General features: G+C 41.0%; 2 protein-coding genes across 6 annotated transcripts in view; both read right to left on the reverse strand.

Moving 5' to 3' along the window:
* The window catches only part of cfap206 (cilia and flagella associated protein 206), a 55,599-nt gene extending 52,034 nt beyond the window's left edge, over positions 1–3,565 (reverse strand). The window contains exons 1-2 of the mRNA XM_043686925.1: positions 3,439–3,565; positions 3,222–3,330 (exon numbers count right to left, since the gene is read on the reverse strand). Of these exons, the coding sequence (XP_043542860.1) occupies positions 3,222–3,329 (108 nt within the window). The 5' untranslated portion in view covers position 3,330; positions 3,439–3,565. The remainder of the gene's footprint in view (positions 1–3,221; positions 3,331–3,438) is intronic.
* A 5,203-nt stretch (positions 3,566–8,768) lies between these two features.
* Positions 8,769–15,278, reverse strand: part of si:ch211-241j12.3 (uncharacterized protein LOC566552 homolog) — a 110,836-nt gene continuing 104,326 nt past the window's right edge. For all 5 annotated transcript variants that reach the window (XM_043686929.1, XM_043686930.1, XM_043686928.1 and 2 more), the window contains 2 exons: positions 11,330–11,463; positions 8,769–9,935 (listed from right to left, as the gene is read on the reverse strand). In XM_043686929.1, coding sequence (XP_043542864.1) covers positions 9,703–9,935; positions 11,330–11,463 — 367 coding nt within the window. In that variant the 3' untranslated portion in view covers positions 8,769–9,702. The remainder of the gene's footprint in view (positions 9,936–11,329; positions 11,464–15,278) is intronic.

Below are 15,278 nucleotides of genomic sequence, written 5' to 3' on the forward strand. Positions count from 1 at the left end.
TGTCTTAGAACAGTTTGGGTTGGGTGGAGTCTTTGCTAGGTGGGTGGAGGTTTCATATTGCCACCCTCTGGCTGCGGTCATCACCAACTGGTGAAGTCTGGGAATTTTACAATTGGTAGGGGTAGTCGGCAAAGCTTCCCCCTCTCACCGTTGTTGTTTACGTTGGTGATAGAGCCGCTGGCAGAGGCTATTCGTCAGAACGTCCACATAACCGCTCCGGAAGTGTGATTGAGGGCACACAAGATTACATTGTACGCAGATGATGTCCTTCTGTTTTTATCAAACCGAATCACCTCCGTACCCCATTTGATACAATGTATCAAATCATTTGGGGCTATTTCAGGATATAAAATTAAGTTTGCAAAATCGGAGGCTATGCCTTTGGGAACCTTAAGGATGTGCCAGAAGTTGAAGGTGGCTCTAAGTTCCCTTTTAAGTGGTCACGGGCAGGGTTCCAGTACCTAGGCATTTTTATTACCCCCAAGTTTGATCTGTTATTTCGGACTAACTTTGCTCATTTGCTCGACAATATTAGGTGAGATCTCCAGAGATAGGAGGCTCTTCCGATTTCATGGCTGGGTGGAATATCTCTCATTAAGATGGATGTTCTTCCTCGTTTGCTTTCTACCATGCGTATGCTCCCTATAATGTTTCCCAGGCCAGTGCTGCGGAAGCTTATGGGGTGGTTTGGTTCCTTTGTCTGGCATCGTGGGCGGCCCCTCATCAAACTTACTCAATTGCAGTTATCTCAAGGAGGTGGTGGGGGAGTTGATGTCCCAGACATCAGAAGGTATCAATTGAGTTCCCTGCGGTTGGGTGGGTAACGATCCAAACTCAATATGGCTGGATATCAAGGCCTCCCATGCAAAGTGCCCTCTTATTAACCTGTTGTTCATGGATAAGATGAGGACAGTTATGGACCATGGCCGGAACCCCATTGTCATTAGTACAGTCAAGGCATGGTGGGCGATGCATCAGAGTGAGGGTTGTTATCCAAGAGTTTGCCACTTACACCTATAGTTGGCATGCCAGGGCTTCGACCAGGAATGATGGACTCAGGGTTCAAATTAGGGGCAGCGAGAGGAGTTTCTAGTTTGGCAGACCTGTTTGAGGGGGAGGTTATGATGTCTTTTGAGCAACTGAGCCGCAAATATGTGTTGCCCAGCAGAGACCTTTTCTGTTTTTATCAGGTTATGGATTTCATCCAGAAGAAGACTATGCTTCTCACTAAGCCCTATAAGCCTAATACAGAGAGGATGTTGCTACATTCCACAAGCACCCTTTCGGTTAGTGCCCTCTATCGCCTGCTGGGTGGCAGGGTCTGGCAGAATATTAACCGGCTATGTGAGGTCTGGGAGCAAGAGCTGGGAGTGGAGATCTCTTCTGAAACATGGGAGAACATATGGGAGAATGCTCAAGAGATCTCAATCTGTAACACGACATGTGCCATACAGTTAAAAGTTCTGCACAGGGCTCATCTGACACCGGACCGTCTGGTGAAGTTTAAAAAAGGGGCATCTTCAGTGTTCCTCAAATGTAAAAGAAGTGAAGGTACTCTTACCCATTGCGTCTGGACATGCCACAGGCTCCGTGTTTATTGGAGCACGTGGCAGGAGAGATAAGGAGGGTATTGAGGACTGAAGTCAAAGCAGACCCGATATCTCTCCTCTTAGGTCTACCTAATTTACCATCTTTAGATGGGCATGGGAAGAAACTATTTAATATTCTTGCACACTGTGCACGGAAGAATATTCTGATGAACTGAGTGTCTGAGAACCCGCCAGGCTTGCTGGGATGGCAGAAATTAATGATGGAGCACATTCCCTTGGACTCTTTTTTACAAACATGGTGCACCACACAACAGACAATTTTTATAAGACATGGCAGTCCTACTTGAGTTATTTGGATATAGATTTGTCAGCTGTCGTAACTAGGGTGTTTGTTTAACCAGGATGGTTAGGTTTGCCAAGCCCTGGAGGGGGGGTCTCCTGAGTTAATATGGGTACATATACAATGCTCCCATTCCTTTGTTTGGGAGCTTTGCGCTGAGCATAGCTGTTCTGTATTCTGTGTTTTTTTTCCCTCTTCTTTCTTTTTTTATTAGTTATTTACTTATTTATTGGTGTTGCTTTCCACCGTGTTAGGGTTTGTTTTGAATTATAGGGTAGGTTAGTAGTTAATAGACAGTAGTTGTATTGTAATTTGTGTTTTGTTTTCTTTTTATTATACTGATATTTGTTATTGATTGTATTTTTCAATAATTTTATATGTTTGTAAAGTTAAAAACATTTGCTAATAAATACATTTCCAAAAAAAAGGTCAAATATCTCCTGCCAAATGCAACAGATTAACAGCAACAAATACCACAGCAACAACACGGCATGGCGACAGCATTACTCAGAAAGATAATGTCACTCTAGAAACGAGGAGACACCACACCAACAGCCAAGAACAAGTCAAGTGCATATGGTTAGAAGAACTGAACATTATGTGTGAAATGGATATGTAGGAACAGTTGAAATTGGAAGAGTTGACAGAACAAGCAGATGTTTGTTCATGCAAGAGAATATTCTTTATAGACTATATATAAGTAATCTGCAAGTTATGGTGTATACAATTGTTTTCTCTAAAAAGGCGGGGGCATTTGAACAAATACCTTTATTATTTTGGCTTATATATTAATGTATTATCTGATGCCATTTTTGAAAAGTAGACATTTTAGACACCAAATTGGGACACTATGCATAATTTAGTTCAGCTCTGGGTGTTTCTGGTGATGCAGTAAGCCGGACTACACAGCAAGATTTTGCAAGCTGCACTCCTTTCAGTTGAGGTATTTATACAGTACTGTGATCTGTACTGCTTGTCCTAAATCAATGGGAAGGTAATAAGGGCGCCAGAGGCCAGCACACAACCTCCCACGCCGGCAACACTGATCGACACAGACTGGGATCGCCGGCGCCACCACCTGGCTGTGCTCTTCATAGCTATAACCAGTTTGAAAGTTGATGTGTTTTACGCACCGTCTGAGTATGCACTGTGACGCTCTGCACCCGGTTTGCAATAGCACAGTTACATTTTCTTTCGCATTATGAAGTTTAACTTTGTTTTTCAATGCTGTTGTCCCAAACAGTAAGTAACCGTTGCTGCAACGAAGAATATATTAACTTGAGTAAAACGCTAATAATAACTCATCGGATTTACAATCTCACTGCACTCACCATGAACGCTACAAGAGTCTCAGAAATAGAGTGTCCTCTATCAGCGCACTCCTGGGCTATTTCCCGAATGATATTCTTAATCACACATTCGGCCTGAGTGTAAGCCATTCTGCAGGTTTCAAACAAGAAAAAAAGACATGTGAAGGTTTGGATAATGGAAACATCAAAAGGACACACATTAACTGTAGGTAGCAGTTTGCTCAGGTCAGGTCACAACCTGCTTTACAAACAGTCACATTCAGTTGACAATGTTCCCAGTTCCTGCTCCTTTCCCGGGGGGATTTGACTCCTCTTCGTTTCCCTCTTTCTGTTGTTTCATGTAACGATCCCGTTACCCTGGAAACAGACATCAACCGACCGTCCTGATTGGTTGACGTCAATCTCCTGACGTTCTTACGCACGTGGGACCTTCTCTGAAAGATGTTGCTCTCAGCTCACATTCCAGCATTCACAGTAATTTGCTTTTGTCCAGTGTTTAACCCACTGCCACCTCTCTTCCACGAATGCCTATCCTGAAGAAGTACTGCTCTTCTCTCCGACCAGCTTTGACAAAGGGTCAGTTAGACTCGAAACGTCAGCTCTTCTCTCTCCTTACAGATGCTGCCAGACTTGCTGAGATTTTCCAGCATTTTCTTTTTTGGTTTCAGCTTTGGCTGTGCTTGGCTCTGAGCAGCGGCGAATATACACTTACTGGATAGGTCTCCAGTCAGAGCCAGTGGTGAAGTGTCCACAATAGTTAGCCACCTGATAGCAACAACAAAAAAAGAAATTAGCCTACAGTTTGCTTGCTCTTTTTCAGAGATGGTCAATTGAAAGAAATACTCTAGAGCGCATAGTTTTCATGCCTGACTTAACGGAAGATGTGAACAATCTAACTTGCAGTTCAAATAAAAAGGGTTGCAGATGGGTCAGTCAACAGGAGACTTTTTGGAGCCGACAGACCTGCCTAGCTGCTGAAGTGAAGCTAGTTTACAGAGTGCACTGAATTAGATGCTCAATTTTTCTAGCCAAACAGAGTTGGCCACAGAAGTGCTACCTTTCGTTCATTTGTGTGAAATGGGCGTTACTGGGGGGCGGGGGGGCAGCATTTATTGCTCATCCTTAAATGCCCTCGAAGTGGTGGTTGTGAGCTACTTCTTTGAACTGCTGTGGTTAGACCCACAATGCTATTGGGGAGGGAATTCCAGGATTTGACCCAGTGACAGTGAAAGAACAGTCTTATACAGTAAAGTCAGGATGGTGAGTGGCTTGGAGGGAACTTGCAAATGATGATGTTCCCATTTATCAGTTGCCTTGGTTGGGACCAAGAATAAAGAGCCTTGGTCAATATTTGGATTGCATCTAGTAGATGGTACATGCTGCTGTTACTGAGTATCAGTGGTAAATGAAGTAGATGTGATGCCTGGTATAGTACATCCTTTACAACTATCAGCAAGGAAAGAGATCAATGTGTCCAATGAGGAGACAGGTCAGAATGCCAGGAGCAGCACCAGGCATACCTAAAAGTGCCTACCTGGTGAAGCTACTAGATATAATTTTATGTAAAACAGCAGAAGCAGATGCAATAGAAAGTGATCCAAAAATCAGGTCTGCATCCTTGCCACAACCAATCATGAATGAGGGTGGACAACTAAACACTGGAAGAGGATGCTCCACAAATATCCCCATCCTTATTGATGAGGCCAGTACATTAGTGTAAAGAACATGCTGCAGTCTTGAGACAGTCTTCACCTACATGTGCCACATAAGTGGATCCATCTTGATCTCCCCTGAAATCTTTAGGTATGTCCTGTTCTCAAAAAGCAGAACAAATCCATCCCATCCAATTAACAGCTGACCAGTCTACTCTCAATGATCAAAGTGATGGAATATGCTATTGACAGTGCTACTAAGCGACACTTACGTAGAAATAATCTGCCCTCAGATTCTCATTTTGTGTTCCATCACGACCACTGCTGACCTTTTTGCAGTGTTGGTGGATCAAGTGAGAGTGACTGCTGTTGATATTGAGGCAGAATTTTACCAAGTATGTCATCAACAATCTTGAATTAATGAGAATCAAGGGTAAAATTCTTCAGTTGTTGGATTCATAGCCCACAAAGCAAAATGGTTATATTTGATGGAAGCCAATCATCTCAGACTCAGACATCTCTACAGGGTTTCTTAAGGGAATACACAAGGAATAGAATAGAATTACTACAGTGTGGAAATAGGCTCTTCGACCCAACAAGTCCACATCGACCTTCCAAAGAGTATCACACCCAAATCCAATCCCAATTAGTCTACATTTACCCCAACTAATGCACCTAACGTACACATCCCTGAACATTATAGGCAATTTGGCATGGCCAATTCACCTAACCTGTACATCTTTGGATCTTAGTTGTGTGAAGGCTCAACTATCTTCAGTTGTTTCTTTGATGACCATCATAAAGTTCGTAAGTGGGAACATTTGCTGATGATGGCACATTATTCAACACCATTATGACTCCTCAGATACTGAAGCTGATGGTGTCCAGTAAGACTTGGACTGATGTGTGGAATGAATGTTACTCCCCATTTAAGTGTTAGGCAATGGCCATCTCCAACAAAAAAAGATTTAATCATTGTTTTCCTGAGTTTATCTTAATGGAAGGGGTAATATTTTAAGGAAACTTTATAAACATTTCCCAGTTAAACATGGATATTGCAACAAGGAGTCCACACAGGTATCATCAAAAGCGATGTTTAATTTAAAAATACTTTTATTTAGAACGAAAGATAAACTTATGCATTGTACAATATTTCAGTCTTATTTCAGATTATTGTACAGTCTAATATTTTACAGTTTTAAAAGGACAAAACATACAAAGGTTCTGCTAATTATGCTTTTCTCACAAGCAACACAATTTTGTACAAACAATGCAACATAATGAAACAATACATTAGGTCAAGTAGTAAAGCCATCAACAATACTGTGACTTATGAAATTGTGATAAACACAAATGGAAAAGGATGTTGATTTCTACAAATGAGAGATATTAATGATAGTTATTCTTCTCTGCAGATCACACCCATGTGTGCATTTATAATAAATACCAGTGGACCTTTAGTGACTTTTCTTATGGCAAGTTGAAGAATATACTGACTTACAATGGCAGTATATATTACAGAAGATCATCTCCAGTACTTTGCTCCTGAACAAGTAAAATGTCTTTACATACATCATTCCTCTGGCTACGTTTATAGTTACCAATTTTTTTAAACTTGTTTGTATTTCTCCTTTTATCAGACTGCCTATTCCTCCTTTACCCTTGTGACCCAATGTCCCGACATGACTCTTATGCATGATCCTTTAATAACAATCTATTCAGCATCTCATCAAATTGCTTAAGCCATGTATGCAGATAAGAATGAAAAATGAAAGTCACAGCTAAAAGCAGGTTGAAATAAAACAGTTGAGGGATTCAATGCTTTATTTTATAGCAGTTCCTTGTTCCTGATTCCCAGGAAAATAAGTAATTAAAATGATTGGACTGGTTCATATCAATACTGATGGGCAATGCTTCTGCCAGATATCGGAGCACATCAGCATGGTTAACCGAACAGGAAAAATTTAAACATTGCTGAAAAGAGTGACACGTTTTCAAAGCTTTTACTTGCACTCATTGGGACAAGCACGAAAAGGCTAAATTTCAAACAGTCTCAACAATTCAAGCTGCAGAAGATGTTGAGTGGTTGGTAAGTTGACCCGGTTTGCCAACTAATCAGCATCTTTTCTCCCATAGCGTAAATGGTTGTGATCTTCAAAATTTGTTTTTTGTGTCATTGTCCTGCTGAGTGTAAGACGAAAAGCTTTACAAAGTGTGAAGACTTGCACTTGGGTAAGAAGAATCAAAAGGTATACTATTAATTAAATGGAGAGCGCTTCCCAAAAAAAGTGCAGAGTGGCTGTTTTGTGCATAATATGCAAAAAGCATGCGGATGTAGTGAATGGAATTATGGCCTGTATTGATATATGGTTGGAGCTTAAAGAACAGGAAAGTCTTGTTACAACTGTACAGGGTGTTGGTGTGACTGTATCCAGAGGACTGTGCTGAAGCCAAAAAATGCAGGAGATCACAGCAGGTTAGGCAGTATCCATGGAGAGAAAGCAAGCCAACTTTTCAAGTCTAAATGACTCTTCATGTTTCACGTCAGCTCTGATGAAGAGTCATCTGGACTCAATGTTAGCTTGCTCTGTCTCCATGGGTGCTGCGTAACCCGCTGTGATCCCTAGCATTTTTTGGTTTCAGCAGAGATTCCAGCATTTGCAGTAATTTGCTCCTCCTGAGGACTGCATACAGTTGTGGGCCCTGTATTTAAGAAAGGAAATACTGGAATTGGAAACTGTTCAAAAGAGGTTCACTGGGCTGATTCCTGTGAGAAAGGGGTTGACTTATCAAGAACAGCATAGTAAATTAGGTCTTTATTCATTAGCACTTAAAAGGAGGGGGATGATCTTAATGAAACATGCAAGATTCTAAGGGAGATTGACATGGAGGATAGAAGTGGTTTCTGAGAGTGGAGGAATCTGGAACTAGGGAGTCATAGTTACAGAATATGGAAACACTCATTAAAAACTGAGACGTGAAGGAGTTTCTTCTCTCAGAGGGTATGAATACCTGGATCTCTGCACCCCAGAAAGTTATGGAGGCTAGATCACTGAAAGTATTTAGAGGGGAAGTAGACACATTTTTGAAATATCAAGGGGTTGACAGCTATGGGGAGCTGCCATGAGGGGGACATGATCTTCAAATGGCCTTGAGGGGTAAAATGGTATACTCTTATTTCTCATGACTTTATGTTCTTGATGTTGCTCTGTTCAGGCTCTGCACTAAAAATGACTAAAATAATTTAAGCCAATTGTCAAAATAATCCAACTTTGCCTCCTTTGTGTCAGACATGGTTTGATAAAAACAACACATTAACTATTGCATTTAAAAATATAAACAGATGGATGTGACTGGCAGAGAACTGGTTCCCATTCATTGCATTTTCTTTAGCGTTACCTCACTGACAATAGCAAATGGTATCAACCATGTCGACTGGAATTTAAGAAAATGTAAACCTATTCCAAACAATCCTGTGACTCAGCGGTTCTGTTTCAAGTAGGTCTCTTGGCAAATCTGATTCACATTTAACAGGTTTTAACGGCAATACTGATGTAAAAGCAAACAAAATTGAAATGTTGGAACAAGAATTGTAATAAAAAGCAGTTCCCCAAAATTATGATCATTGCAACATTCACATTATCTTTTAGTAATTCTTTCCAAAGGAGTATGAATTTCATCATGTCAATGGCACATAAAAACACATTCCTAAAATCCTCTAAGGCATGTTTCTCTTAGAAGCAGCTATTAGCTTAACGCAACATTACAAAGAATTACAGTACAAAGTTTCAGGGCAATTTATAAGAAATAAAACATTTCATGAAGTGAATCTCCCAGAAAAGGACCTATTATTCCTGATCTTAAAAATCAATAAAATATCTTTTGTTTTAAACGTTAAACTGATTTTTTTTTAAAAAAATGTTTTTACATATGACTGGCCTCGAAGAGAGAACCAGTCTTTTGCACAGAACTGAATTCATGGCACTTTCTCAATACTCCTAAGTTAACCAGTAACTGTATCTCTGACAATGATACATAATTAGGGCAGAAAATATTTCAAAATTGTTTGTCATACTTAAAATCTGGGACAAGTTTTAATAGACAACACTATGTATTCAAGTAAACAAAAATTGTTTACTACTCATAACAGCTCAATTTCCTTTCAATGTAGAAACAGAATGCTCAAAAGATGCATTTCTTTTTATTCACTAAATATTCCTTCAAAATTCTTGAAGATATTTAGTTCAGTTAATAGCAAGTCTCTCCTTTGCCCTTACAATGAGTCAGATGAGTAGCTTGCAATTTAATGTTCCAGCAACTCATCTCCTTTTGGATGGCAGTCCAAATTTGTTTAACATATTTAATTTTCCTCTGCTTCCATCTCTTCACTTAACACAGATAACGTCAACAGTTCCAAATTTAGCAGCTTCCCCTGTTCCTTTGCCCCCATCCACAAATACAAAATTAACAAATTGAAGGATCAACATTATAACCACATCCTCCTACTGAGGCGAGTGCTTAAATGTACAGTATTGTTAGGATGCAGCATTTTTTTCCCTCTATCTGCAATATATAGTGGGAATAGAACTTCCAGTAACAAACATCCAACAGTAAGCTTCAGGCATTGGAACATCAACATTTATATTACCCCTTGCAAAGAAGGACTAGGTAAAAAATTATTGTTCTGGTCATAACATAACTGACCAGAAGTTAAAATAGAAAAGTCCCTGCTATAAAGAAGTATAGGCCTTATTTGGGAATATTGCTTTCAATTAACACTGGGGTTACATCATTACTGCATTTATGATTAATAAAATAAAGTTTTAAAAAACTTTATCCAGGAGTGTAATTTAAAAGCACTTCCTATGAACAATTTTTGGACCAAATTCATAATAGTCTTCTCGGCTGATCCAGGCATGGTCAATGACAGATGAACTTGCCAGGGCAGCACCCCCACTCCACACTGTGAAGTCCCGGTTTGCTGGGCTTGAAATGTGTACATACTTAGACAGGTCCAGGGGCAACATGGAAGAGATTTCTTTTTGTACTCTTGCTCCTAATCCAGTCAGCAGTGTGTTTCCTCCTTTAAGAAAGTAAACATAATTAAAATGCAATTTTTATAGCAACAGCAATTCCATTTTAAGCATCGTTTAACCCTAACCCTAACTCAAGTAACTTTCACTTTCCTGAAACAATTTGGGAAACACTGGCTGAGGTCATGACTGGAATCAGTCAGCCACCCAAGCAAGGAACCTGGAATGTTTCTGAATCTTGGAATAGTTACTTATTGGAAAAACAGTAACTTCATATCCCAATGGTGGAAAAAAGCCTGGAAAACTTCTTTTAATTGTACTTTTACAACAAAATACTACTTTTACCGACACCAGAAAAACAACTGAACACATACTGAAGGTTATGAGTCTTCTAAAATGAGAGGTATGGATGAAGATTTTATGAAGCAATCAGACAAGAGTGAAGAAAATACTCTTGAAAGCACTCTTCTTTTGGGTTGTCCAGTTATTCAATTGATTTCACCTATTCCTTCAACTGTAACCACATTTCACAATGAGTTATCATTAAATCATACAATCACTACCATTCAACTCATTGAGTCCACAGTGACCCTCCGAAGAGCATCCAACCCTGACCCACCCACTCCCAACCTCTGTAACCCTGCATTTCCCATAGTTAATCCTCTTAGCCAGCACATCCCTGGACACTATGGGCAATTGACCAGTCCACTAACCTGCACACCTTTGGACTGTGGGAGGAAACCAGAGCAGTGGAGGAAAACCATGCAGACACAGGGAGAATGTGCAAACTCCATGCAGTTGCCAGAGGGTGGAATCGAACCTGGGACCCTGACGCTGTGAGGCAGGAGTGCTAACCACTGAGCCACCCCTCCTTAGTAAAGCTAAGCTTGTCAATATTCCATATTTGGATTTAAATAGCTAATAGAATGGCTAAATAAGTGGCAGAAGTATGGCAACTTAATACAGCAAAATATGAAGTGATACATTTTGGCATGTGCAGTATTTTGCTTTTGTTGTGGAATAATAAGTATTCCACCACAGAATGAGGGATTTTTCAATCACTTCTATGTGTTAATGAATCAGTTAGTATCTCAGGAAAAATGACTTCCGTAACCACTTTGCTACCTTTTAATGGAATGTTTTCACAAACCGCCAGCTCTATCAGGGGATTCTTTTCCCAAATACATTAAGATGGTCATTAAATCTTTGAACATGACAATGATATTCAGTGGAGCAGGGTGACATTTCAACTTAGGTGTCAATCAAGCTCACTTTCAGACTATCCATAAAACGGTATTGCTCTTCACTTTGCTCACCAGGCTGGTAAAGCCATTGATACTACAAGCTGTTGAAAAGTTATAACAAAAAAAACCCATCCACTGCCATATTAGGATATACAATTTCAGTTCCAATTTATTTTGAAGCAGTTGGCCAGGAAATTTACCTGAGAGAACAATATTTCCAACAAAGGTTTGTCTCAGGTCCACATCACAGAGAATAATGGCGCGGAGAAGACTCTCATGAATTCCATAGTGATCTCTTCCGATCACCTCTGGTTTAAACAAAAGCTCTGGAGCTCTGGAGATTTGGGAAAAAAAACACAATTAGTTTTTAAGTGGTCACAATACAGTCAGCACCATGCCTAAATGGGTCCCAGTATCAGGAATGGGGGAAGTGCCAAGAGCCATACAATACAGGAACAATAGTAACCCATTCAGCCCATTGAATCTGTTCTGCCATTCAATGAGATGACGGCTGATGTGATAATCCTCAACTCTATTTTCCTGCATTTTCCCCATAACCCTTCATTCCCAAATCGGTCTATCTCAGCCTTGAATATATTGAATGGCCCAGTCCTGACAGACCCCGACAATAAAACAATTCCACAGATTCACCACCTTCCGAAAGTAGAAATTCCTCTTCGTTTGTATTAAATAGCCTATGTTTTATTCTGAGGTTATGCCCTCCAGTCCTGACACTCACACAAGCTACACACCTCTCCTTGCCTATGATACCAAATCCCCGCTCTCCTGTGAACACCACCACCCCACTACCAGCTCTTAAACTTCCACCCTCCCCTCACCCACTTTGCTTTGGTGCTTCACAATGTTCCTGGGCCTGTGCTGAGTACAGTGCCACCTGCAGCCACTGCTCCCACTGGCAGTGCCAAAGAGTTATCAATGTCTAATTCACCAGCGTCTCAATCACAAAGAGACTCCACAGCAGTCACTTAAATATCTGAAGGACACTTGGTTCCACTGGGCATCCAGCACTGCTTCCCCCACTAGCCCAACAAAATCCAGTCCCTCATTTCCTCTCTCAGTTGGATGTAAAAGATCCACTTCATTATTTTGAAGTGGAGCAGGGATATTATCCCTCATTTCTAGACCAACAGTTATTTCACAAATAACCGCCTTGAAAACAGATGATTTGACCATTTTCACAGCGCTGATTATGGTAGCTTGCTGGGCAGTTCAAACGTGCTTCACTATGACTCTATAACTTTATTCTGTGTACAGCAAACTGCTCATTCATAATCATTAATAATCCCAGTCACCTTGAAATTCAGTGACAATGCCACACTCTTGTTTTGAGTTTTTGTGCAGGTATTCTGCAACAAATGGATGAGCATCTTAATTGCCTTTATGTTATACCAGAGAATCAGGAGGCCATGCTTCTCAGTCACTGCCAGATAGCTGTGCCTAACCTGATGGGAGCTTCATAGGTGCAGGTAAAGTTCCATAGTCCTAGAGGACCATAGAGCTACTCCCTCATTAGAGTTTTCAATAGCAGACCATGTTCAAACGCAACAAGATTAGGACAATATCCAGGCTTGGTCCTAGAGGACCATAGAGCTACTCCCTCATTAGAGTTTTCAATAGCAGACCATGTTCAAACGCAACAAGATTAGGACAATACCCAGGCGAATGTGACATGTAACATTCGCACCACATCAATGCCAGGCTATGACCATCACCATGAGGAGACAAATTAACTATCTCCCCTTGATATTCAATAGTGTTACCATCACTGAATCCCCCACTATCAACATCCTGGGGGTTATCATTGAGCACAGAACAATGGCTATTAGAGCAGATCAGAGGCAAGGAACACTGTGGTGAGTAAGTCACCTCCTGACTCACAAATTCTGGATCAATGGTGCTGGAAGAGCACAGCAATTCAGGCAGTATCCGAGGACAGGCAAAATCGACGTTTCGGGCAAAAGCCCTTCATCTTTTTTATTCCTGATGAAGGGCTTTTGCCCGAAACGTCGATTTTGCCTGTCCTCGGATGCTGCCTGAATTGCTGTGCTCTTCCAGCACCACTGATCCAGAATCTGGTTTCCAGCATCTGCAGTCATTGTTTTTACCTCCTGACTCACAAAGCCTGTCCACCATTTGCAAGGGACGAGTCAGGAGTGTGATAGAATACTGGATGAGTGCAGCCCCAACAACACTCGAAGCATGACACCATCCAGGACAAAGCAGCCCGCTTGATTGGCACTGCATCCACAACCATTCACATGCTCCATTACTGATGCTCAGTAGCAGTAGTGTGTACAAGATGCAATGCAGAAATCACCAAAGATCTTCAAACAGCACATTCCAAACCCACGACCACTTCCATCTAAAAGGACAAGGGCAGCAAATATATGGGAACACCACCATTGTCAAGTTCCTCTCCAAGCCACTTTCCATCCTGACTTGGAAATATATCACTGCTCTTTCACTGTTGCTGCGTCCAAACCCGGTGTTCCCTCGCCAATGGCATTGTGGGTCAACCCACAGCAAGTGGACTGCAGCGATTCAAGAAGGCTGCTCACCACCACCTTCTCAAGGGCAACTAAAGGATGAGCCATAAATACCAATAACCAGCGCTGTCCACATCCCACAAATGAATATTTTTTAAAAAAGCATTACAGTAAGAATGGACAGTACATTCCTGATTCCATCAACTATCTCTGATGATTCATCTTCGCTCAATCTCAGTACACATTTGCTGTGGACATAATGTTTTATGGCATCATTTCTTTCTAGATTTTGAGGAGTTAGGTACTCTGAACGGCTCCTGATTGTTAAAAAGGATCTGATATGATGCTGCAATGTTACGAGCCTCAGACAGTGCACTGTCAGCAACATCCAGATGTAAAGAACAAAAACGCATGAAACAATACCACATACTGTTAGAATAAGCTCCATGTCTCTACTATCAAAGGGTCTAACAGAGGCACCAGTGAAAAAAAAACTCTTACCTCATTCAAAACCTTTCAGAGCAAACTGACAATATAAATGTAATCTTCTGACTCATTTGGCCACATGATGGCAGGAAGTAATTTACTAACTACTGGAGAGGATTCATTGGAGATAAACTTCAGTCCCAGGAATGAAAGATGGCTTATGAAAAAAATGGCCTTTTTTCTTTGGAAAATGCTATCATCCAATTTACTGCAACTGAAATAGGCATTGTCCACAAAAATTAAATTACTGCATAACACAAAGTATAATTTTTTGCAAAAAAGTTACAGCATCACAATTTAAAAATTACTAATGTTATTAGGAAAATCTGTTAACCATTTGCATTATAGTGTCAATTGTTTTCCCATTTACAGGCTAATCATTGCGCAACTTCATTTCAATCAAACCAGGATTATATAAAATACAATTAGATTGCTTTTCAAACATAGGCCTGAAACTGAATTGGTCTCCTAGCTTCCATGTTGAATTTTGCTAGACTGGGTAACTTTAAGCTCCTGGCAAAAACTTGCATTGAGGGCTTATAGAACTGGGAGTTGGTTAGCTCAGTTGGATGGATGGTAGTGATATGGTAGTTCCCAAACTGGCTGAGATCACCATGAAGATCCCCTTTTTTCAACCTCGCCTGAGATATAGTGATCCTTGGGTCAAATTGACCATCAGTTGTCTCTCTCTCTCTCTCTCTCTCTCTCTCTCTCTCTCTCTAATGACACAGTGGGACTGGTAACTTTACTTTTACCTATAGAACTGGAAGCAAGCGACGGGCACACCACTCACCTGTGTAAACATAGAGTCATAGAGATGTACAGCATGGAAACAGACCCTTCGCTCCAACTGTCCACGCCGACCAGATATCCCAACCCAATCTAGTCCCACCTGCCAGCACCCGGCCCATATCCCTCCAAACCCTTCCTATTCATACACCCATCCAAATGCCTCTTAAATGTTGCAATTGTACCAGCCTCCACCACATCCTCTGGCAGCTCATTCCACACACATACCACCCTCTGTGTGAAAAAGCTGCCCCTTAGGTCTCTTTTATATCTTTCCCCTCTCACCCTAAACCTCTGCCCCTCTAGTTCTGGATTCCACCACCCCAGGGAAAAGACCTTGTCTATTTACCCTATCCATGCCCCTCAT

This window comes from Chiloscyllium plagiosum, chromosome 3, assembly GCF_004010195.1.
Source record: "Chiloscyllium plagiosum isolate BGI_BamShark_2017 chromosome 3, ASM401019v2, whole genome shotgun sequence".
Classification (NCBI taxonomy): Eukaryota; Metazoa; Chordata; class Chondrichthyes; order Orectolobiformes; family Hemiscylliidae; genus Chiloscyllium; species Chiloscyllium plagiosum.